A 25,403-nucleotide genomic window follows, 5' to 3' on the forward strand; every position below is an offset into this window, starting at 1 on the left:
AAAAAAAAAAAAGAAAACTAGTCAAATGTTTAGCCACTGACAGCAGGCTGCCCTTCACACACCACAGCAGCAGGTGCCAACACGCTCAGGCCCATGGCAGCATTAGGTTCCGTAAATCCAATCTCGCACCACCTCTTGGAGGCTTCTGGGCTGCCTCCTGGGGAAGGCACTAACCTGGGCTGGAGGTCAGGGTGAGGACAAGCTTCTAGCAAAGAGCAGCCCACCTCCCACTGTCCCTGGACCTTCCCACCGTAGTCAGGAGGAATATTCTAGAGCACAAAGGCAAGGCTCTCTGCCCCCAAGGGTTGCACTGGCTTCCCCCTAATGACACTTGCCCCTGAGACCCGCGTGTACAGAGGCGCACTATGGCCTGGCCGACAGTGCTGGGGGCCGGGGCCGGGGCCGGGGCTAGGTGCTGAAAGGACGGGCCTCACAGGCAGACCCCCGCATTTAGCACAACCCCTTAGAGCCATCCCTACACCGACCTCGTCCCTGTGCTTCTGACAGAAGACCAGGAACTGGGACGCCGCATCGCCCCTCCGGCTCCTCGGGGTGGAGGCCGCAGCCTTCTTCCTGCCGGGGGGAGATCCCGCGCCCCTCCTGGAGTCGGCCTCGGCCACCTTCTGCGGTGTAGCCCGCCCCGGCCCCGGGTCGCCGGGGAGGTTCTCGGTGGAGCTGGACAGCTTGGCCCTCCTTCTCCTCTTGACAGGCGCGCCCTCCTCCCCCGAGGACTTAGGGCTGTCTGCAGCTTCTTCCTCGACTCCTGAGGGCTCTGCTGCTTCTCCCAGCGACTCTACAGCCACGCCCGCCTCCTTGGCCACGTGGGGGTTGAGGCGGAGCTGGTCCCCCACGTAGAGGAAGGTGAACTTGGCTTTCCGCTCCTCCACCGCCATGCGTGCGGCGGCCTCTGCCTGAACGAGGCCCATTTCCCACTGGGCCCTCAACTTCCCTGAAATGGGTTTCAACAGCTGCAAAGAAAACATGAGACACATGTAAGTTTCATCAAACAAACATTAAAGATTAACTCACTTTAAAGAAGGATACTTTTAGAATTTCAGGTAAATTTAGAAACCAAAAACTATAAAAACCAATTAACTTGAAGGTTTTAGAGTTCAGACCAGTATAACTGTTTCTTGAAATTAGAAATCAATTGCAATTACAACAAATACTTATATATAATATCATATACAGATATGTGTGTGTGTGTGTGTGTGTGTGTGTGTGCACGTACATAAAGGAAAACAAAACTTAGAAAAACTATCTCTGGGAGTCATCAGGATAAACCATGCGTCTAAACAAAGTTGCCGTACTGTGTAACACAGCGCGCTGGGCAAAGAGAGCAGTGACAGACATAAGAGGCCATTACAGTGTTTCAAGCAACCACAAGTTCAAAACAAGATAAATAATTAAGAATAAAAATAAAAGTTTCGTCTAAAATTGTACTTAAGGAACATCTGTCACCTTAATTTTCTCAGCTTTCGTGGGTGCCTGCTTGGCACTTTCCTGGCATAATTTTTCAAACTGTCCTTCTCCTTCAAAAGCTACAAGGCTCTTCTCAAATATCCAAGCTCTTTCTGGGGCATCACCAAAGAACTGTACGTGATACTGGCGTGCACTCTTTTTCTGACCTAGTTTTTAAAATAAAATGTTAGAACTTGAAAGTTAGAATTTGGGATGAAATTAGGCAAATCTATTAATAATTACTGATATCAAGTTAGGAGTGGCTTTGAAGTCATTTCACTTGGTGCTGTTAGAATCCATTAACCACAAAATAAATCCTTTTTTTCCCGACCACACTCTATAGCAAAACGGGAAATGCGTTCGGGAGACTCAGGGCTCAAAGTGGCCAGGAAAGACCACTGACCAGGTTCACAACTCATCTCCCTCCAAGAGCCACCGAAGAAGACACTCCATCAGTCAGAGGAGAGAGGACACCAGCCAGGAGGCCGGGCAGCCGTGAGTTCAAATCCCAGCCCCCCGCCCTCACCACGCTGGGGGCTGGGGCAGCTCAAGGCCACGAAGTGCCCCCAGATGCTGAAGAAGCCACACCCCCGGCCCCTGTCCCCTCACACAGGACACTGGACACGAGGCAGCAAAGCGCACTCCCCAGGGAACCAGCACACCACAGGAAACCCTTCCCGTGTTGTCTTTGCCCCAAAAGCTGGAGACTCCCTCAACCAGGCGACCACTAGCCAGCCAGCGCCTCTAAGACAAGCCAACAGCTCCCCCTACGGGCCGCAGGCAGCTGACTGCCGTCCTCTGGAAGAGGGCCCAGCGCAGGCACCCCAGACCCAGAGGAGCCTCTAACAGAGTCCAAAGCACACAGAAGCCAACAGTCTCTGCAGGGCCACAGACACCACACCAGGAGGAGGTGGCGCTCGACAGAGAAGAACTCGAGTTTGCTGTCAGAAGAAAAGAACGAGAGAGAAAGCGTCATTTGATATTTAACAATACCACCATGAAAATAAATAACTGGCCTTCCAAAGAGAAAAACAGAGAAACTCATCAGAGAATTTACCAAACACAGGAACACGTGTCAGAACTAACCCCTCCCAGCACCTCACCCAACACCCAGGTCCGGGCACATCTTTGGGACAGTCGAGCTGCTGAGGGAGGGAGAGGCAGTTCCATGTTCATGAAATGACAGAGAACAGCAACTCTGGATGCTTGAAGGAAATGCAGTAATACCTTCAAAATTCTGAGAACTACGTTCAACATAAAATCCCACACCCAGTCAGACCAAAACTCGAGTGTGACGACAGCTGCACCCTTTGAGCCCAGGATCTCAAAGCGACCTCCACCCCTTCCTCAGGATGCCAAAAACCACGCTGCAGCAAAACAGGAGAACTGACTGAGAAAGAGCACAGCGTGGAGCCCAGAAACGATCGGTAACCAAGGAAAGCATCTCACGGAGTCTCAGGTGCCTGCTGGCCAGTGACAGTAAAACAGGGGGAAGTGGGGCCCGTTAGCTCGAGGAAGGGGAGAGAGAAGGGGAGAGAGGCCGAGCGGAGGAAGAGGGGAACGGCCGCACGGGCTCTCCACGGAAGGAGAAGGCAGGCGAACATGAGATCCAAGCGGCAGAGGGGAGGCGGGACTCGCACAGAGCGGCCCATTTTTACCCCCAATCAGGGAAACTCACCACATGACAGGATGAGTTTTAAAGACAGAAGAATAAATACTTGAAAAAATTTAAGCTAAATGGCAATGAACTATACAATTTCACAAGAAATGCAATAGTTATCTCCAAAAAAAAGACAAAAGGTTGTACAAGAAATAAAATGCAATTACCGAACACAGCTGTTTTTCACTGAATGATATTTACATGGTCAAAATTAAATGAACACTTATGTTTGATGTAATAAAAATAGTGAGTTAATTATATGGGAAGAATGGAAGGGAAAGAAACAGGAAATGATTGAAGAGATCAATCTTCATTTACCATAACAGAAAGTCAACAGAAAATATCTAATGATAAAAGAGTAGCTAAAACCAAAAGAAAATGTTTAAAGAGTTAAAAATAATGACTTCTGGGGGGGCAGGGGACTATTTTTCACTATTAATCTCTCAGGACAATTTGACTTGTTTATAAGTGTGTATACCTCTTTTGATTTTAATACAGCTAAGATTCAAAACTATGTCAAGAGATTTGTGACTTCTTCCATTATTTTAGTATTTCAAAAGACCTCTTGATCATGAAAATGAATATAGATATATGCCATAGCATTTGCAGAATTAAGAAAAATGTTATAGTATATATGATGAAATAATATGAACGCACATAATTTTTTAAAATAAATAGCTAAAGACAGTAAAAATGCTCCTTACATGTCAGCTAGAAAAAAAAAAAAATCAGAGAATATGACAGGCTGATCCCAAGCTTATAAAATTAACATTTTTTAAGTTCTTTTCTGCTCAGAAATGTCATAACAAACATAACCCAACCTTCTCTTATTTTTAAGGTTTTTTCTAAGCCATCTGAATTTCATTTTGGTCCAAATTGAGAGGAGAATCCCTTACTCTCTTTGACCACCATAACTAACCAACTGCCCCACCACCCGTTAGCAACCTTGGATTTTCATCCTGTGTAAGTTGGAGGAAAACATTGTTCACTAAGGCCCCACCCGCCCTCTGTCCTGAGAGAAGCTGGCCTCCACCACGAGCTCGGGCAGTTTAATGTTGTGCTGAGTTCGCTTCCTCCCCATCACGGCCTGTCAGGCGCAACGTGGACCCTGAACCTGGGCGAGACCGAGCAGACCAGAGTCTGCTCCATGGGAAACAAAGGACAAGGGTGGCCAGGCCCACATTTCCTGGTTCAGTCCCTTGGGGGTCACCGGAACCCCAGAACAGGTCAAGTAGAAACTGACAAAAACTCAAATAGGAAAGGGCACGTCCACCACCACAGCGGGAAACCCTAACTCACCTCTCTTCCTAGTTGACAGAACAAGCAGAAAGGAACAATCACAGTATCAACTCAGAAGGTGAGAAAGTCAGATTATCTGTAGTATTTTCAGAAAATGCTGGAATTTACAAATACAGCAATGAGGGCTCCTTTCTATATAACACAGAAAAGGCAAGAATAAGAGCCTCCACACAGAGAAGAGGCGGACCTGACGCCCCAGTGTCTGCAGGGAGACCAGCAGGACCCAGGTACACCAGGGAGACCGTAACGTTCCCAGGCTCAAGAGAATCCAGTCTTCTTAGGTGTAATACCCAAAACACCAATCATCTCCTGATTCCAACCTAGAGGGTCAGGCCTCAGAGCTGCTGGCTTGTCCACGCATGCCCTGGAAGACAGTCACCAAGACAAGTTCTGCTGCTACAAATGACAAAAACGCGGTTAGATTTGCAAAGGAAATCTGAACTCTCTAAACAGCTGTGCTCTCTTCTGCACACAGATTCTACTTCAGTTTTTACAGCTCAAGTGTGGGCTTCCCTGGTGGCTCAGTGGTAAAGAATCCCCCTGCCAACGTAAGAGACACAGGTTCAATCCCTGATCTGGGAAGAGCCCACATGCTGTGCAGCAACTAAGTCCAGGCACCATAACTACTGAGCCTGTGCTCTGAGCCCACACGCTGCAACTCCTGAGCCTGGGCCTCCAAGCCCGTGCGCCACTGCAGTGAGAAGCCCGCATGCTGCCACCAGAGAGGAGCCCCGCCTCCCCACACCTGGGGAGACGCCTGAGCAGCAAGAAGACCCAGCACTGCCAAAAATAAATGAATACAATTATTTTTTAAAAAAAGCTTAAATGCGTTGCTACCGATTCAGGTTCAAGTACTCCTGTAATCCCAAGTATGATAAGTAAAAAGCAGCACATACAGAAAGAGAAAATCGGGGGTGGGAATCAGGAGCAGGCTGAGGGAGTTCCACCTTACAGGAATCAAAAGGCCTTGCTTCCCAAGCCCCTGCTCGGCCAGCTCTGCACCCGAAGCCACCCTCCTCCACGCCGTCTTCCCAGCAAGGACTCCTGAGCCTCAGGCCCGCCATCCCAGGTGCTGCAGAGGGAGGGGGACAGCGTGCCAGCAGACCCGCATCACCCTCCGTCCTCTGCCTTCCAGGCCTGGGACACAACCAGAACCCAGACCTGGGCGGCCACACACCACTCGCTACTAAAAGGACCCAGGCTTCCTCCGAGGAATAGCTGGTTCAAGGACCGGGGCAAAGAAAGTGTAAAGGGAGCCCACAGTGTGGTTAGTGTTTACACACGTAAGAAAGCGCTCCAAGACAGATGGAACCAGGGCAGGAGCACACAGCTGAAAGGGCCCCGTGGGCTCCCAGGGGCCACATCTGGAACAACGGGAGCATTAAAGAGGGTGAAGACTGCAACATTCAATATCTAAGGAATCTCTTAGGACGGAGCTCACCTTCACAGGAAAGCGCCAGCTCCTTAACCATGAAAAGAGGATAAAATGGAAAGCAGCATTCAGCAGACCAGTGGATCCTCAGGGAGGACCAAACCTCAGAGGAAGGCAGTCAGGGAGCCGGGCCCCGAGTGCAGCACTGGTCAGCTACCAAGACAGTGGCCAGAGCCCACTGGACACCCTGGTCCACACCTCGTGGGCGGGAGCCACGGCACAGGCCAGCCCCACAGTCTCACAGGTTCCTCTAACCCCTTCACTTTCCAAAGGTCATCTGACTCCCCTTGCAACTCATCCTGGCTCTCAGCCTTCTGAGATGCTTTCCAAACGCACACTGTCAGTCCTCTGAAGCTGACCCGTGCTGACCAAGGCTGCCTCCCCTGCAACCCAAGACAGTTCCTAGTGAAGCACACTGTTGGACTGAACCCCTTCTTTCAAGAAGGTCTCAGTGAAGGGCCAAGTCTGGGCCCTACCTGCACGGTGTTCGCCTGACTCTGTGGGCCTGAGTCTGCTCACAAGGCCAGGGCTGGGGGTCTGCTCTCGCCTACAGGGGCTGGGAAGGCACCCTGACTCAACCTCAGGGTGAAAAAAAGATCAAGTACATGGCCACACTGGAGCTTCCCAGGAGATCTAAGCAAGGCCCCAAGAGACGAAGGGTCAGTTACTGATGGGCCACTTTCTCACATGCAGGCGGGGTACTGGCCTTGTTCCAGGAGGACTCCCACTGACAAGTCAGGGTGAAGTGTCAGGATGGGTACAGCACCCACTCAGATGAGCTGGCAAAGGGGAATGTATTTATATACAAAAGAGAGAGACAGAGCAGGTGAAACAAAGCATTTAAGGGCTGGCAAGTCTAGCTGAGAGTGGATGACATCCACAGCACTGTTCCACTCTGAACAGTGGGCTTGAAAAACTTCTAAATGGAAAAAAAATAATAATAAACAAAATATTTCACATGAAAAACAAGACAAGACAGAATCCAACTGTAACCACTTGGCATTGGGAAAGTTGGGGGGATACCTGGCAACATAAATATTGGAAGTTGGCACAAAATTATTAAAATTAAATCACCAAACACAAGGATTGTGCAGGGGAAATAACTGCGCAAACAGCAATGTTTTCAGGAAGAAGCCCAGAGGTGACCAGGGGAGAGGGGGTAGACACAATACAAACTCTGGCTTTAAAAGTTAAAAAAAAAAAAAAGAGGATGATGATAACATCTGAGAGCTCACTATCTCTGGGCTAAGACCTTTCCCCAAAAGTAGTGTTATCATCACCTTTGTCTTTCACACTCAGGAAAGACACCCTAATCATCCCTGGAGCTTAATGACACTGCGTAGCAGCTTACTACAGGCTGAGCCGGGCCCCGGCAGCCAACTCTCCAGAGTCTGCGCCTCAACCAGGAGGACATGGCTGCCGTTCCTTAAGCAAACGTGCAGAAGTGCTGAGCCGGAGCACGCACACCAGTGGAGGTGTGTCAGTCTCACTCAGAGACGCTGCTCTCAGTTCAGTTCAGTCCAGTCGTGGCTGACTCTTTTCGACCCCACAGACTGCAGCACATCAGGTCTCCCTGTCCATCACCAACTCCCAGAGCTTGCTCAAACTCATGTCCACTGAGTCGGTGATGCCATCCAACATCTCATCCTCTGTGGTCCCCTTCTCCTCCTGTCTTCAATCTTTCCCAGCATCAGGGTCTTTTCCAATGAGTCAGTTCTTTGCATCAGGTGGCCAAAGTATTAGAGCTTCATCTTCAGTATCAGTCCTTCCAATGAATATTCAGGACAGATTTCCTTTAGGATGGACTGGTTGGATCTCCTTGCAATCCAAGGGACTCTCAAGAGTCTTCTTCAACACCACAGTTCAAAAGCATCGATTCTTCAGTGATCAGCTTTCTTTATAGTCCAACCCTCACATCCATACATGACCACTGGAAAAACCATAGCCTTGACTAGACGGACCTTTGTCGGTAAAGTAATGTCTCTGCTTTTTAATATGCTGTCTAGGTTTGTCATAGCTTTTCTTCCAAGGAACAAGTGTCTTTTTTTAATTTCATGGCTGCAGTCACCATCTGCAGTGATTCTGGAGCCCCCCAAAATAAAGTCTCTCACTGCCTCCACTGTTTTCCCATCTATTTGCCATGAAGTGATGAAGCTGCTGCAGACTATAGAAATGACTCAACCCTAAACCGGGGGACCGTGTAATGAAGTTAATTAAGCCCTGCAACTGGAACAGAGAGACATGGAAAGACGCCTTCAGTTAGTACGGTCTGAGACACTGAGAGGCTGAAATGAGGCAGAAACCCAGTGCTAAAGAGGCCCCCGAGAGACTGCACGTGATGCGCTCTGCAGACAAGCGGTGTGGAGTTGCGGGGCCCGGAGGCTCTGCCTGGGCCACCTGGAGCTGGGAGGGAGGGCTGCCACCGAGACAGAAGGCCCACCCCGACCACAGCAGGGCAGCCTGGCTTCTGCCTCAACTGGTATTTCTGTCGTACTCTGACCAAATCCAGAGGCCTCTGCGGTGCATCCTGGGGCCCTGGAAGCCCTGACAGGGACTCCCTGATGCTGGCAAGCTGAGGAAGCAACACATCCTGCACCAAATCAGAACCGGAACCAGCCCGCCGGCTCCTCCCCAGCCCCGCCGTCCGGCACACCTGCACCACACACATGTGTGCCGGGGTCTCAGGACACAGGAGGGCCTCTCAGCCCCGTCTGTGCCTCCCAAGTCTGCCTGCCAGGGGGCACCGCTGTACCCCACTCCCAGCAGCAAGGCCCCGGCAAGGCTCAGGCCTCCAGCCAGAGGCCAACAGGGGCCACTGGGGCAGGCCCCACCCCGCCTGCCCACACCTCTGGAGGGCACAGCCACCTGGGCGCCAACGTGGTCAGCTCCAGCCCTGCATCACCACATCTCACCTTCCTCACACCAAACTCAAAGTTTACTCTAGAAGAACTGTTTATGAGACACTCAAACCACTCGATTTTGTTTTTTTTCCCTCCAAAACCACATGAGATCTTACGTTTCATTGTCCAATTATTATTTCAGCATGTGCTCTAATCCGTATCATGACACATTACGTTCTTCATACTAGCTCTACCTTCTCTGATTTATAACTCCAGTTTCATGACACCAAACATGATTATTTCTAGTCTTTTTTCCTTTTTCCCACCTAATAAAATAAACTGGGACATTTTTTAAACTAAAATACAATATAAAATACTAATTTCTGAAAATCATGCTGACATAAGTAATTACTATATATCTAAATAATAATAAATTATCATAAAACCTGAAAAGCAAATGACAAGGCAAAAACCATTCTCTTTTAATACTAATTCAATCAGATAAAGTACATACTAAGTTGGATATAAAAATAAAAACAATATGTCACGTCTGAATCACTAACTTCAAAGTTGCAAAATGAACCACAAAAAAAGTGTTAACAATCCAACCCACCTCCACCAACAAGCCGACTGAAATGGTGTATGAATGGCCAATAAGCGTGTGAGATGACGCTCCCGTCACTAGTCACTAGGGAGATGCACATGCACACCACAGACAGCGCCAAAGCACAGCGGGGCCACCAGGGTCCGGGGTGGGCCCTGAGGACGCGCCACCTCACGGGACAGAGTTCCAGCTCTACAGAGGAAGCGGAGCTCTGGGCACCGGTGGCGGGGACCACTGCACAGCAGTGTGGATGTATTTCATACCACTCGTTTGAGCGCTCGGTTAAGATGGTAAATCTTATGTTTGTGCGTTAAAGCACAATAAAAAAGGGGGAAATAAAGAACCACAGTAGGGCTGTTGAAGGAAGAGGAAGAAAGAAGTTGGGAGATGAGAACAATGAAGTGCAGAAGACAAGACGGAAAAGCAGCCTCCAGTATGCCCCCCATGGTACCTTTCAGTCTGGTGTGGCTGTGCAGGAGCGGGTCGGCAGAGACCATGCAGGGCCACCACGGGTAGCCAGACACCTTGGACCACACCAGGTCCCCGACATCGTACTTCAGCAGCTGGCCTCTGTCTCTGCTGCTATTCGGACAGGATTCTCTCTTAACTGGAATCTGAAAATGAACATGAGATACATTGAGTACCTAGCCCTAAATCCAGCTTCCTATCCACAGAAGACCAAGGGTGAGTCAGACCAGGGATTCCATACACACACGTGCACACACACACCTAAACGGAAGTGAGCCTGCCCACACGGCTCCCTCACGGTTTTTAGGTAACAGCCCTGACAGCACCTCATCAAAGCCGTTCCTCTCCTGCCCTCGGTTAAAAGGTCAGCAAGTGCCTGGCACACAGAGGAGCCCACATCACAAAAGTCTCGCAGAAACCCTGTTCCTTGGCCTAGGGGGAGGCCTTCAGTGGAGCTTTATTCACAGGCTGGTCAAGAATTCTCATGGAATTCATCCTCTGGCCCTCCGCCCCTTTGACCCCTTGTCTGACAGTCAGTCCTCGGGAGAGAGGACCCCAGGAGGGCCAGGACATGGGGGCTCGGCAGCAGGCCCAGCCCCACCTCCACCACCCAAGGCCTGGGCTCTCGGAGCCTCAGCCTCTGCACCTCAGAACCCAGGCCAGGAGGAGGCTGAAGGCCTGGCAAGAGTGGCACCCTCGCCAGGGGGCTGAGCACAGTCGAATCGCTGACCGGCTTTAAGCCTCTGTCCCACACACGTGCACGGAAGAGAGTGCAGTCACCACGCCCCATCACGGGGTAAGGACTGGCACAGAGCAGGCGCATCACACACTCCTACAAAGATGCCAGCTCTCAGGCTGTGTCACAACATCCCAGCATCACACCGAGTGTCACCTCGGCCTCATGCCCATGCCCTCAGGAGGCAAAGTATTGTCCCCACTCGGAGGGTGCAGTCAGACTCAGAGAGACAAAAACAGGTGACTTGCCCAAGTTTTAACAAAATCAACCAGCAGCCTCTTCCCTATAAAGGAACATGGATCCATCAGGGGGCTTCAAGCAGGGCCGTATCAGCCCAGGCCACCACCGTGATTACGTCAGAGCCGCCCCGCGCCCCCCACCCCAGCACTCAGCAGACACTTTTAAACCCTGAAGGTCTTCATTATTTCAACTCCTCCAGGGAAATGTCGGTCCTTTCCCATCCTATCTGTGGGACCGTAAACAAGATTCCTCACTATAATTTTACAGTGATTACTCCAGCCTTGGTGCCCCTACTCCTGAAAGCGGGCCTGGAGCTTCACCTGGCCAGCGCACAGAGGCCTGCCAGACCCTGTTTATGCGGACGACCAGCTCAGGAACAGGGGCGCCACAAAGCCCTCGGCAGCTCCTCTGCCAGGGTCAAGGTTCCCGCGCGTCACTGAAGACTTGTTGGCATAAGCACCATGTTTCCATCCCACATTCCCACCGCAGCATTCATGCGAATGAACATGCGTTCACACGCACTCCAGCATCACGCTCCACGCTGGGGACCAAGAGCATGCAGGTGGGAGGCACGCCCCGTGCTCACTGGGGCGAGCCGTTTGCAGGGCCCCTGCAGGGGGCAGTGAACCCCGGATGGACAGTGACCGAGGGGAAGCCAGCGGGAGCACTCCTCAGACAGCACAGACCGAGGAAGCCCCACAGGGTCCCCCACTGACCGCCATCAGGTGGAGAGGAGCTCTGTGAAACAGGATCGCCTGAAGGCTGAGGGCTCTGGAATGGCCAGGCCCAGATTCAGAACCTCATTCGGTCTTCACACTTCGTCTCCAGGCCTTGGTGCTGCTCAACAGGATGTGAATGTCCCCACCGCGAGCCCTCAGGGCAAGTGGAGAGCAGGCCTCGGGGGCCGCGCCTACCTCCTATCGCTTCTCACATGTTGCGTGTCCTCCGAGGCCCCCTGCCACCCGCCCAGAGCCCCTCGTTCACAAATACCTTTTTGTCCACGGGACTGGAGAGCCTGGACGCCAGGGCGGCCTCCCCAAGGCCGTGCTCCAGCACAGGGCCACGCTGTGCGCTCCTCTTGCGGCTCCTCCGGGCCTTGTACTCTGGTCTCTGTCCGTCTGCTTCCGAATGGGACACGGCGGCCGCACCATCGCCACATATGGAGGACTCAAAGAGAGGTTTCCCATTCATGTAGGTTTTGGTGATTTTCAGCTTAATTTCTGGAGAGCCATTTTTGACGGGGGTAGTGTGAGGTGGGGTCCCAAGTCCCTTCACTTCCTGGGATTCAAAACGCAGTTTAGCATCGTGAGCACCAGGCTCTCCATTGAAGACGCGGGAGGTAAGGTCTTTCAGCCTCTCGGCCGGGATGAACGGCAGCGCATCGTGGCCGTTGAACTTCTGCACGACCCCATCCTGTAGGCCGGCCGAGAGCTGGGCTTTGCTCAGGAACACGGAGCACTCGCGGCTCACGTCGCAGCTAGGGGTCTTCCCGTTGGCACTGCCCAGGACTTCCGGGGCCTGCTTCATCTTCACGCACTTCACCACCTTTGGAGCAGAAAGAGGGCTTTTCCTGACGCTGAATTCCATTCAGCCTAGGTGCCTCCGTCTCAGAACACTGCAGCGTTAGAAAAAGAGGAGAAAAGAAACATCTTAATTTCAAACCTAAGATGAGTACGCCAATGGAACTCTATACATTTGGGGAGTTTCGGGGATTTTGAGGCAATTTATGGTGTTTCCTGTGATTTCAGTCCCAACACGCAGTTCTAATATCACAGAAATGACAGGAGTCACAAAACCACAAAGTGAAAGGATGAGGACCGGTTTTTCGCGGCAGAACACACAAGTCAGGCGCGGAAAGGAAGTCACGCCACTGCCCCCAGAGCCCGCAGGAAACGGAGGCTGCCCCTCCACCTGCCGCCAGGGCAGCACCAGAGGCGGCCAGTGCAAAGCCAGGCCTGGGCAGAGGACAAGAGGAGGGACCCGAGACACAGCTGAAAGCAGGGCCGGGCAGGGCTCCAGGCCCGCCCACAGCCACCGGGCGGCAAAGCTTAAGCCCAGACGGACGGGGAAGGTGGCGGCAGGCCCCCTGCCATCGGCCTGGCCCACGCTAACTGCAGGGACGAGGAGGGGGCGCAACATCAAGGACACTCAGCTCTCCTTGGACGGGGCACACCAAGGACCGCGCGTGGCACCCGAGGCCAGATGGGCTGTCTGAGCCCCACGGGCAGAGGGGGCTTCCTCGGGAGCCGCTGCCCCTCACTCGGGACACCCCGTGAAGGCAGCTCACAGTGAACAGGCCAGCACCCACTCCGCTGGGAAGACCCCCGCCAAGAGCACACCACGACGGCAGCAAGGAGGCCCTCCAGGACGAGCTACCGGGGAGAAGCAGAGCCCCAAGACGGAATGCCCCCATCGGGGTGCCCTCGATGGACAGCACTGCACCGGAGCTCAGCCCTGCCACCACCGAGAGACCACCACACCGAGACACCCCCTGGGGGGCCAAGCGTGCAGCTGGGCCAGCTCTGTGGGGGCTGGGCAGTGGGGGATCGCCCCCACACCGAGCACAGGCCAGGACCGTCCGCTGTGACCCACATGGGGTTTTTAAGGCAAGTCTGAGTGGGTTCCCAGTCCCGCTCACATCAGGTTGACTGGACAGAAAGAGAAGCCGACGACCTCGAGGCACAGCAGGGCGATTGTGGCTGGTGAGCAGGGGACACGGACCTCGCCCAGCCCCAGGGTCCACACGGCCTGCGCACGGGGCCGCAAGCCCACTCTTATGGGCAAACCGCAGCTCTGGCAGCCCGGCGGCCGGGACTCCAGGATCTCACTTTTGGGAGCCTGGGTTCAGTCCCTACTTGGAAACCGGGATCCCACAAGTCACGCAGTGAGGGCCTTCCCCCACCAAAAAACAAGAGAAAATATCAAAACCCCAAAAGAAATGCCACCTCACACAGCACCTATGAGGATGGCTACCCACTATCAAAACATGGAAAGCAGGGCCTCGGGGGGACACGAGGAGCCTGGAGCCCTGTGCACGGGGGCGGGGACAGGAAGGAAAACAGCAGGGCTTCCTCAGAGCACCCACAGGACCAACGAGCCCACCCGACACACTAGGGAACGGAAGGCAGGCACGTGGGGTATCGCTGCCCTGTGTCCATCCACAGAGCGGGGCGTGCTGCAGCCTCGGACAGGAAGGGGAGGTGGCTACCTGCCACACGCGGACCCTGAGGACGTTACGCTGAGTGAGCAGCACGCCAGACACAAAAGGCTAACAAATGCTGTGTGGCTGCATTCTCATGCGTAGTCAAATCCACAGACAGAAAGCAGGAAGGTGGATGCCAGGACCTAAGGGAGGGCAGGACAGGGAGCTGGTGTTTTAATGGGGGCCAAGTTCCAGGCTCACAAGACAAAACCGTTCTGGTGGCGATGGCTGCAACACCGTGCATGTACTTGACACCCTGAACTGCACATTTAAACATGATTAAGAGGGGGGACTTCCCTGTGGTCCAGCGGCTAAGACTCCGTATTCGCAATGCAGGGAAACTGGGTTCGATCCCTGGTCAAAGAACTAGATTACACACGCTGCAACGAAGAGCTCTTGTGCGACAACTGAAAGATCGCACGTGCCTCAGCTAAGACCCAGCACAGCTGAGTAATTCTCCCAGATGGTTAAGACAGTAAATGTTACGAGAATTTTAACACAACTGAAAGAAAAAGACTACTCAAGAAGAACATAATGGGAAAAAAGAGTGTCTCCAGGCGCATCACTCACAATATACAGGATAAAACCAGGACGCGTGCTCATCTCCTGCCAAAGTACTAAAATTGCAACTAGCTGTTAAAAACCATCAACAGGAGGATGCTGGAACCCACCAAAAGATACCCGACGTCCAAAGACAAAGCAGCAGCCATAGCAAGACGGCAGGAGGAGCGCATTCAGGATAAAATCAATACTCCACTCGCGGGGCGGGTGACCCACAGACTGGAAAACAGGAACACCAAAGAAGCGCAAGCACTGCTGTGAAGGCTCTGGGCCCCACGTGAGGCTTCCCAGCCTGGGGATCCAACAAAGGGGCGGGGCATCCGGCCTTGAGGGCCAGTGGAATTTGATTACAGGCCTTCCAGAGGACTGGGGAAAACAGAGATTCCACGAGATCAGTTCAGTCGCTCAGTCGTGTCTGACTCTTTGCGACCCCATGAACCACAGTACACCAGGCCTCCCTGTCCATCACCAACTCCCGGAGCTTCCTCAAACTCATGTCCATGGAGTCGGTGATGCCATCCAACCATTTCACCCTCTGTTGTCCTCTTCTCCTCCTGCCTTCAATCTTTCCCAGCATCAGGGTCTTTTCCAATGAGTCAGTTCTTTGCATCAGGTGGCCAAAGTGTTGGAGTTTCAGCTTCAGCATCAGTCCTTCCAATGAATATTCAGGACTGATTTCCTTCAGGATTGACTGGTTTGATCTCCTTGCAGTCCAAGAGACTCTCAAGAGTCTTCTCCAGCACCGCAGTTCAAAAGCATCAATTCTTCAGTGCTCAGCTTTCTTTATGGTCCAGCTCTCACATCCATACGTGACCACTGGGAAAACCATAGCCTTGACTAGACGGACCTTTGTCGGTTGGTCGTAGTTTTTCTTCCAAGGAGCAAGCGTCTTTTAATTTCATGGCTGCAGTCACTGTCCCCAGTGATTCTGGAGTCCAAGAAAATAAAGTCTCTCACTGTTTCCATTGTTTCCCCATCTATCTGCCATGAAGTGATGGGACTGGTGCCATGAACTTCGTTTTTTGAATGTTGAGCTTCAAGCCAGCTTTCTCCCTCTCCTCTTTCATTTTAATCAAGAAGCTCTTCAGTTCCTCTTTGCTTTCTTCCCTTTCATAAGGGTGGTGTCAAATGCATATCTGAGGTTACTGATATTTCTCCTGGAAATCTTGATTCCAGCTTGTGCTTCATCCAGTCTGGCATTTCGCATGATGTACTCTGCATATAAGTTAAATCAACAGGGTGACAATATACAGCCTTGATGTACTCTTTTCCTATTTGGAACCAGTCTGTTCCACGTCCAGTTCTAACTGTTGCTTCTTGACCTGCATACAGATTTCTCAGGAGGCAGGTCAGGTGGTCTGGTATTCCCATCTCTTGAAGAATTTTCCAGTTTGTTGTGATCCACCCAGTCAAAAGCTTTGGCGTAGTCAATAAAGCAAAAGTAGATGTTTTTCTGGAACTCTCCTGCTTTTTCTATGATCCAACTGATGTTGGCAATTTGATCTCTGGTTCCTCTGCCTTTTCTAAATCCAGCTTGAACATCTGGAAATTCTCGGTTCATGTACTGTTGAAGCCTTGCCTGGAGAATTCTGAGCATTACTTTTGTTAGCATGTGAAATGAGTGCAATTGTGCGGTAGTTTGAACATTCTTTGGCATTGCCTATGTTTAGGATTGGAATGAAAATTGACATTTTCCAGTACTGTGGTCACTGCTGAGTTTTCCAAATTTGCTGGTGTATTGGGGACAGCACTTTCACAGCATCATCTTTTAGGATTTGAAGTAGCTCAGCTGGAATTCCATCACCTCCACTAGCTTTGCTTGTAGTGATGCTTCCTTAAGACCCACTTGACTTCACATTCCAGGATGTCTGGCTCTAAGTGAGCGATCACACCATCGTGATTATCTGGGTCATGAAGATCTTTTCTGGATAGTTCTTCTATGTATTCTTGCCACTTCTTAATATCTTCTGCTTAAGATATCTTAATATCTTTTGCTTAATATCTTCTGTTAGGTCCCTACCATTTCTGTCCTTTATTGAGCCCATCTTTGCATGAAATGTTCCCTTAGTATCTCTGATTTTCTTGGAGATCTCTAGTCTTTGCCATTCTGTTGTTTTCCTCTATTTCTTTGCATTGATCGCTGAGGAAGGCTTTCTTATTCTCCTTGCTGTTCTATGGAGCTCTGCGTTCAGATGGATGTATCACCCCCTTTTTCCTCTGCCTTTCACTTGTTTTCTCAGCTAGCAAGTCCTCCTCAGACGACCATTCTGCCTTCTTGGATTTCTTTTTCTTGGGGATGGTTTTCATTATGGCCTCCTGTACAATGTCATGAACCTCTGTCCATGGTTCTTCAGGCACTCTATCAGATCTAATCCCTTGACTCTATTTGTCACTGTATGCTGTATAATTGTAAGGGATTTGATTTAGGTCATATCTGAATGGTCCAGTGGTTTTCCCTACTTTCTTCAATTTAAGTCTGAATTTGGCAATAAGGAATTCATGATCTGAGCCACAGTCAGCTCCCCGTCTTATTTTCGTTGACTGTACAGACCTTCTCCATCTTTGGCTGCAAAGAATATAATCTGTCTGATTTCAGTATTGACCATCTGGTGATGTCCATGTGTAGAGTCATCTCTTGTGTTACTGGAAAAGAGTGTTTGCTATACCAGTGCACTCTCTTGGCAAAACTCTGTCAGCCTTTGCCCTGCTTCATTTTGAACTCCAAGGCCAAACCTGCCTGTTACTCCGGCTACCTCTTAACTTCCTACTTTCGCATTCCAGTCCCCTATGATAAAAAGGACATCTTTTTTCTGGTGTTAGTTCTAGACGGTCTTGAAGGTCATCACAAAACTGTTCAGCTTCTTTGGCATAAGTGGTTGGGGCATAGATTTAGATTACTGTGATACTGAATGGTTTGCCTTGGAAATGAAGAGAGATCATTCTGTCATTTTTGAGATTATACCCAAGTACTGCATTTTGGACTCTTCTGTTGACTGTAAGGGCTACCCGATTTCTTCTAAGAGATTCTATTCTTGCCCACAGTAGTAGATATAATGGTCATCTGAGTTAAATTCACCCATTCTGGTCCATTTCAGTTCACTGATTCCTAAAATGTCAATGTTCACTCTTGCCATCTCCTGTCTGACCACTTCCAATTTCCCTTGATTCATGGACCTAACATTCCAGGTTCCTATGTAATATTGTTCTTTATAGCACTGGACTTTACTTCCATCACCAGTCATGTCCACAACTGGGCGCTGTTTTCAGTTTGGTTGTGTGTTCATTCTTTCTGGAGCTGTTTCTCCATTGATCTCTAGTAGCATACTGGGCACCTACCGACCTGGGACTTCATCTTTCAGCGTCCTATCTTTTTGCCTTTTCATGCTGTCCATGGGGTTCTCAAGGCAGGAATGCTGAAGTGGCTTTCCACTGCCTTCTCCAGTGGACCGCGTTTGTCAGAACTCTCCACCATGACCTGCCCATCTCAGGTGGCCCCACATAGCATGGCTCACAGTTTCACTGAGTTAGACAAGGCTGTGGTCCACGTGTTCAGTTTGGTTAGTTTTCTGTGACTGTGGTTTTCATTCTGTCTGCCCTCTGATGGATAAGGATAAGAGGCTTGTGGAAGCTTCCTGATGGAAGAGACTGACTGTGGGGGAATCTGGGTCTTGTTCTGATGGGCGAGGCTGAGTTCCCTCCCTGTTGTTTGGCCTGAGCCCAAACTATGCTAGGGATAATGCCAGTAATGGTGACCTTCTAGAAAAGGACTTATGCCCACACTGCTGTATTCAGTGCCCCTGACCCCACAGGCCACTGTCAGCCCACGCCTCCACCGGAGGCTCCTAGACTCTCCCAGGCACAGCTGGCTCGGTCTCTTGTGGGGCGCTGCTCCTCTCTCCTGGCTCCTGGTGCGCAAGCTTTTGCCTGTGCCCTGCAATGGCCTGTCTCCCCGGTTCTGTGGAAGCTCCACAGTCAAGCCCCACTGGCTTCCAAAGTCAAATTCCCTGGATGTTCTCAGTGCCCACCAGAGGAAGACCCAGTTTCTCCCTTTTTCAGTCCCTCTCATCAAAAAGCTTACATAAGCTTCTTAGCCTCAGCCATCAGAGGGCAGACAGAAGAAGCAAGAAGAAGCACTCTCAGAGCAGCTAAAACAAAAACAGATTACAGAAAGTTAACCACAACAAAAAAGCAGAAAGTTATGTCCCAGGTGAAGGGACAAAATAAAACCCCAGAAAAACAACAAAATGAAGTGGAGACAGGCAACCTTCCAGAAAAAGAATTCAGAATAATGATAATGAAGATGATCCAGGATCTCGAGAAAATGATGGAGGCAAAGACTTAGAAAATGCAAGAAATGTTTACCAAAGACCTAGAAGAACTAAAGAACAAACAAACAGAGATTAATAACACACTGGAAGGAATCATCAGCAGAATAACTGAGGCAGAAGGACGGATAAATGACCTGGAGGACAGAATGGTGGAAGTCACTGCCACAGAACGGAATATAGAAAAAAGAACGAAAAGAAATGAAGACAGCCTAAGAGACTGCTGGGACAACATTAAACGCACCAACATTGGCATTACAGGGGTCCCAGAAGGAGAAGAGAAAGGACCTGAGAAAGGACCTGAGAACATATTTGAAGAGATAATAGCTGAAAACTTCCTGAACATGGGAAAGGAAAGAGTCAACCAAGTCCAGGAAGCACAGAGTCCCAGGAAGGATAAACTCAGAGAGGAATACACTGAGACACACAGCAACCAAGCTGACAAAAATTAAAGACAGAGATAAAGCATTAAAAGCAACAAGGGAAAAACGATAAACAACATACAAGGGAACTCCCATCAGGCTGACTTCCTAAGAGAAACTCTACAAGTCAGAAGGGAATGGCATGCTACATTTTAAATGATGAAAGGGAACCACCTATAACCAAGAATACTCTACCCAGCAAGACTCTCCTTCAGATTCGATGTAGAAATCAAAAGCTTTCCAGACAAGCAAAAGTTAAGAGAATTCAGCACCACCAAACCAGCATTACAACAAATGCAAAAGGAATTTCTCTAGACGGGCAACACAGAGAAGGAAAAGACCTACAGAAAATAAACCCAAACAATGAGAAAACAGTAATAGGATCATACCTATCAACCATTCCCTTAAATGCAAATAGATTAAATGCACCAACCAAAAGATACAGACTGGCTGAGTGGATGAAAACACATGCACGCACACACCTCCACTTACCACAACACTCTGCCTGACGCCCAAACTGTATGTAACTATTTTATACTGTTAATCATGTTCCCATTATGGCTTGCAATTGTAATTATCTTTTACTTTTTGTCTGGTTATTGATTGAGAAAACCTATGACCAACTTAGACAGCATATTAAAAAGCAGAGACATTACTTTGCCGACAAAGGTCCATCTAGTCAAAGCTATGGTTTTTCCAGTAGTCAGGTATGAATGCGAGAGTTGGACTATAAAGAAAGCTGAACACCGAAGAATGATGCTTCTGAACTGTGGTGTTGGAGAAGACTCTTGAGAGTCCCTTGGACTGCAAGGAGATCCAACCAGTCCATCCTAAAGGAGACCAGTCCTGAATATTCACTGGAAGGACTGATGCTGAAGCTGAAGCTCCAATACTTTGGCCACCTGATGCGAAGAGCTGACTCATTGGAAAAGACTCTGATGCTGGGAAAGATTGAAGGTAGGAGGAGATGGGGACAACAGAGGATGAGATGGTTGGATGGCATTACTGACTCGATGGATATGAGTTTCAGCAAGCTCTAGGAGTTGGTGATGGACAGGGAGGCCTGGCGTGCTGAAGTCCATGGGGTAGCAAAGAGTTGAATATGACTGAGTGACTGAACTGAACTGATTGTGAAACCCGATTGTGAAAACCAATAAACATCTTTTACTATTGTGATTATGTAATTATTACTCAATACCATTGTATCATGATTGGTCAACAGAAAAACAATAGAAATCTATATCACCAAAACTAGGATCTAACAGAAAAACTTGTTATCCCTTTTTAAAATCCAGATGTGTTACAGAAGTATCTTGAAGTTCTTTTCAAAAATACAAATGCTCAGCTATTGCTTTTCCCTCCAGACTCCAGACATGTTCCTAATGAGCAGCCATGTTTAAAAACAACCCAACTATATGATGCTCTTTTACTTCTGTCTAGTTTGTTTCACTTTTTCTATTTCATATGCATCTGAAACATAGTAAGCTAACTACACTTCAATAAAATACATATATTATTAAAAAAAGAAACTTGAAAATTGATCAGTAGAAATGATCTTTTAAAAAGAGTAAAATTATTTAAAAAAAAGAAGAAGAAGAAGAAACAGAGCCTCAGTGATCTGTTTTGTTGTTCAGTCGCTCAGTTGTGTCCAACTCCTTGCGACCCCACGGACTGCAGCATGCCGGGCCTCCCTGTCCATCACCAACTCCCAGAGCTTCCTCAAACTCATGTCCACCGAGTCGGTGATGCCATCCAGCCATCTCATCCTCTGTCTTCCCTTCTCCTCCCGCCTTCAATCTTTCCCAGCACCAGGGTCTTTTCAAATGAGTCAGTTGTTTGCATCAGGTGGCCAAAGTATTGGAGCTTCAGCATCAGTCCTTCCAATGAATATTCAGGACTGATCTCCTTTAGGATGGACTAGTTTGATCTCCTTGCAGTCCAAGGGATTATCAAGAATCTTCTCCAACACCACAGTTCAAAAGCATCAATTTTTCAGTGCTCAACCTTTCTTTCTGTCCAGCTCTCACATCCATCCATGACTACTGAAAAAAATCATAGCTCTGACTATACGGACCTTTATAGGTAATATCTCTAGTACTGTCTATAGGGGATGTCAGAGTTCCAATACTCTGTCTAGGTTTGTCATTGCTTTTCTCCCAAGGAGCAAGCATCTTTTAATCTCATGGCTGTAGTAACCATCTGCAGTGATTTTGGAGCCCAAGAAAATAAAATCTGTCACTGTTTCCATTGTTTCCCCATCTATTTGCCATGAAGTGATGGGACTGGATGCCATGATCTTCATTTTTTGAATGTTGAGTTTTAAGCCAGTTTTTTCACTCTCCTCATTCACATTCATCAAGAGGCTCTTTAATTCCCCTTCATTTTCTGCCATAAGGGTGGTGTCATCTGCATATCTGAGGTTACTGATATTTCTCCCAGCAATCTTGTGCTATAGACCAACATCAAAGGGTCTGGATTCCCACTCCTACCCAGAGGAGAGGGAAGAAACAATGAGATAGAAAAAAACATTTGGGAAAAATTAAACAGAAAACTTTTCAGATTCAGTGAGACATAAATTCAGAGATTCAAGAAGCTCACCAAATCTCAGCAGAAGTGAAGTGAACTGAAAGTCGCTCAGTCGTGCCCGACTCTTTGCAACCCCATGAACTATATATATATAGTCCATGGAACTCTTTAGGCCAGAATACTGGAGTGGGGAGCCTTTCCCTTCTCCAGCGGATCTTCCCAACCCAGGGATCGAACCCAGGTCTCCTGCATTACAGGTGGATTTTTTACCAGCTGAGCCACAAGGGAAGCCCAAATCTCAGCAGGATATATGTAAAAGAACCCACACCCAGGTATAGTCAGTTCAGTCGCTGAGTCGTGTCCGACTCTTTGCGACCCCATGAATTGCAGCACGCCAGGCCTCCCTGTCCATCACCAACTCCTGAAGTTCACTCAGACTCACGTCCATCGAGTCAGTGATGCCATCCAGCCATCTCATCGTCTGTCGTCCCCTTCTCCTCCTGCCCCCAATCCCTCCCAGCATCAGAGTCTTTTCCAATGAGTCAACTCTTCGAATGAGGTGGCCAAAGTACTGGAGTTTCAGTTTTAGCATCATTCCTTCCAAAGAAATCCCAGGGCTGATCTCCTCCAGAATGGACTGGTTGGATCTCCTTGCAGTCCAAGGGACTCTCAAGAGTCTTCTCCAACACCACAGTTCAAAAGCATCAATTCTTCAGTGCTCAGCTAGTTCTTCACAGTACAACTCTCACATCCATACGTGACCACTGGAAAAACCATAGCCTTGACTAGACGGACCTTTATTGGCAAAGTAATATCTTTGCTTTTCAATATGCTATCTATTGGTTGGTCATAACTTTTCTCGCAAGGAGTAAGCGTCTTTTAATTTCATGGCTGCAGTCACCATCTGCAGTGATTTTGGAGCCCCAAAAATAAAGTCTGACACTGTTTCCACTGTTTCCCCATGTATTTCCCATGAAGTGATGGGACCAGATGCCATGATCTTTGTTTTCTGAATATTGAGCTTTAAGCCAACTTTTTCACTCTCCTCTTTCACTCTCATCAAGAGGCTTTTTAGTTCCTCTTCACTTTCTGCCATAAGGGTAGTGTCATCTGCGTATCTGAGGTTATTGATATTTCTCCCAGCAATCTTGATTCCAGCTTGTGCTTCTTCCAGCCCAGCACTTCTCATGATGTACTCTGCATGTAAGTTAAATAAGCAGGGTGACAAGATACAGCCTTGAACCACTCCTTTTCCTATTTGGAACCAGTCTGTTGTTCCATGTCCAGTTCTAACTGTTGCTTCCTGACCTGCATATAGGTTTCTCAAGAGGCAGGTCAGGTGGTCTGGTATTTCCATCTCTTTCAGAATTTTCCACAGTTTATTGTGATCCACACAGTCAAAGGCTTTGGCATAGTCAATAAAGCAGAAATAGATGTTTTTCTGGAACTCTCTTGCTTTTTTGATGATCTAGCAGATGTTGGCAATTTGGTCTCTGGTTCCTCTGCCTTTTCTAAAACGAGCTTGAACAACTGGAAGTTCACTGTTCACGTATTGCTGAAGCCTGGCTTGGAGAATTTTGAACATTCCTTTACTGGTGTGTGAGATGAGTGCAATTGTGCAATAGTTTGAGCATTCTTTGGCATTGCCTTTCTTTGGGATTGGAATGAAAACTGACCTTTTCCAGTCCTGTGGCCACTCCTGAGTTTTCCAAATTTGCTGGCATATTGAGTGCAGCACTTTCACAGCATCATCTTTCAGGATTTGAAATAGCTCAACTGGAATTCCATCACCTCCACTAGCTTTGTTCGTAGTGATGCTTTCTAAGGCCCACGTGACTTCACATTCCAGGATGTCTGGCTCTAGGTCAGTGATCACACCATCGTGATTATGTGGGTTGTGAAGATCTTTTTGGTACAGTTCTTCTGTGTATTCTTGCCACCTCTTCTTAATATCTTCTGCTTCTGTTAGGTCCATACCATTTCTGTCCTTTATCGAGCCCATCTTTGCATGAAATGTTCCCTTGGTATCTCTAATTTTCTTGATAATTTTCTAATTATCTCTAGTCTTTCCCATTCTGTTGTTTTCTTCTATATAGTCAGTGGAAACATTTAAACCAAGATAAAGAAAAACCCTGAATAGCAGAGGGGGAAAAAAGGTCCATTAAATACAAAACAATGACATGGATGGTCATTCAACTTCTCATGAGAAACAGAATCCAGCCATGATTAGAATAATGGGGAGAAGAAAAAACTGTCCACCCGGCATCTGATACCCAGAAAAAATATTCTGCAAGAATGATGACTAAATATATTTTAAAAGAAATACCAATTAAGAAGTTGTTGCCATCAGATCTTCACTATGAGAAATGCTAACAGAAGTTCTCAAGGTTGATGAGAAATGAGACCAGACTGACATGGGACCTTTAGGAAGAAATGAAGGACACCAGAAACGGTGAACGAGAGTGAGGCTACCTGTTCCTCAGCTTCTTAACATTCAAGTGACTACAGCAAAAGGCGCAACGCCGCGCTACACCCTCACAGACACAACACAGACAACAGCCGCAGCACCCGTGCTTGCTGCCCAGAGGCTCCGCGAGCTCCAAGGAGCCTGTGCGAGTGAGGGTGCAAACGGCAGCCCTGGTCAGAGCAACAGCTAAGACCACGACACTAAGAGACAGAGCCAACAGACGGGTAATCAAGAGGCCAGTCCCAACACTGAAGTCTGGAATACTTACACAAAGATTCAGATTTCTGGCTCCCCTGGATTTAATGCCTGGCGTAGGTGATCGTTATCTACATGTGAACCACATTTTCAAGATTGCCTGTTCCTGTTGGAATTTTCAAGTTTCTTTTAAATCTTTGCATATATCAGACACAACTATTGAATATCTGGTCTTTGCAGACCTGTGTCTACTGCTGGTGCTTTATTTTCACTCAAGGTACTTGTTTCTCTGTGCATCTGGTCTGTTTCCCTCCCTCAACTTGAAACTGTGGGCTGCTCACTACTTTTCAGGATTCCATCTGGGACAACGCTTGAAGGCATGGCCCTCTAAAGAGGGTCCACTCTCACTTCCAACACGGCACCAACCATTGACTTGATCTTTCAAGGAGCTTTCATTTTTTACCAAGATTATACCAGTAAGTTAGAAAATCTTTCATTCTATCTAGCATTCTGAGAAAAACATAAAACACAACCAAGAGGTAGAAAACCTGCAAAGCCCACAAAATTCACGAAGAACGGCCCAGAGGGCTTCACTGGCTCAGTGACCCTCAATCGGGGGAGAGGGATGAGTTTTAGAAGCAAAACAGTACAAATAACGACAGGGCACATATGCACGCCCACCAGTCCAAAGTGACAGCTTTCAACATCTTGCCACATTTGCTTCAAGCTTTTCTGACATAAAAGAAGACCTCTGGACAATGTGCACCTCCAGCCGAGGACAGGCAAGACGGGCTCAGGGCACCCAGGGCCCCAGGCGAGAAAAGCCAGGCTCAGTCTAGCAGGCTGCCTACCGCCCACCACACACCCACAACAGTGTCCTGGGGCTCTGGTTCTTCGTGCCCACAGCACCCACTGGGAGCCCCAAGTCCAACAGCTAGAAGCCGAACACAAGCTACCAGCACAGC

General features: G+C 48.8%; 1 protein-coding gene across 8 annotated transcripts in view; it reads right to left on the reverse strand.

Annotated features, from left to right (window-relative positions):
* NSD2 (nuclear receptor binding SET domain protein 2) overlaps positions 1-25,403 on the reverse strand; it is a 79,318-nt gene that overhangs the window by 32,577 nt on the left and 21,338 nt on the right. For all 8 annotated transcript variants that reach the window (XM_061421030.1, XM_061421034.1, XM_061421035.1 and 5 more), the window contains 4 exons: positions 11,731-12,355; positions 9,748-9,910; positions 1,462-1,628; positions 486-968 (listed from right to left, as the gene is read on the reverse strand). In XM_061421030.1, coding sequence (XP_061277014.1) covers positions 486-968; positions 1,462-1,628; positions 9,748-9,910; positions 11,731-12,327 — 1,410 coding nt within the window. In that variant the 5' untranslated portion in view covers positions 12,328-12,355. The remainder of the gene's footprint in view (positions 1-485; positions 969-1,461; positions 1,629-9,747; positions 9,911-11,730; positions 12,356-25,403) is intronic.

This window comes from Bos javanicus, chromosome 6, assembly GCF_032452875.1.
Source record: "Bos javanicus breed banteng chromosome 6, ARS-OSU_banteng_1.0, whole genome shotgun sequence".
Lineage (NCBI taxonomy): Eukaryota > Metazoa > Chordata > Mammalia > Artiodactyla > Bovidae > Bos > Bos javanicus.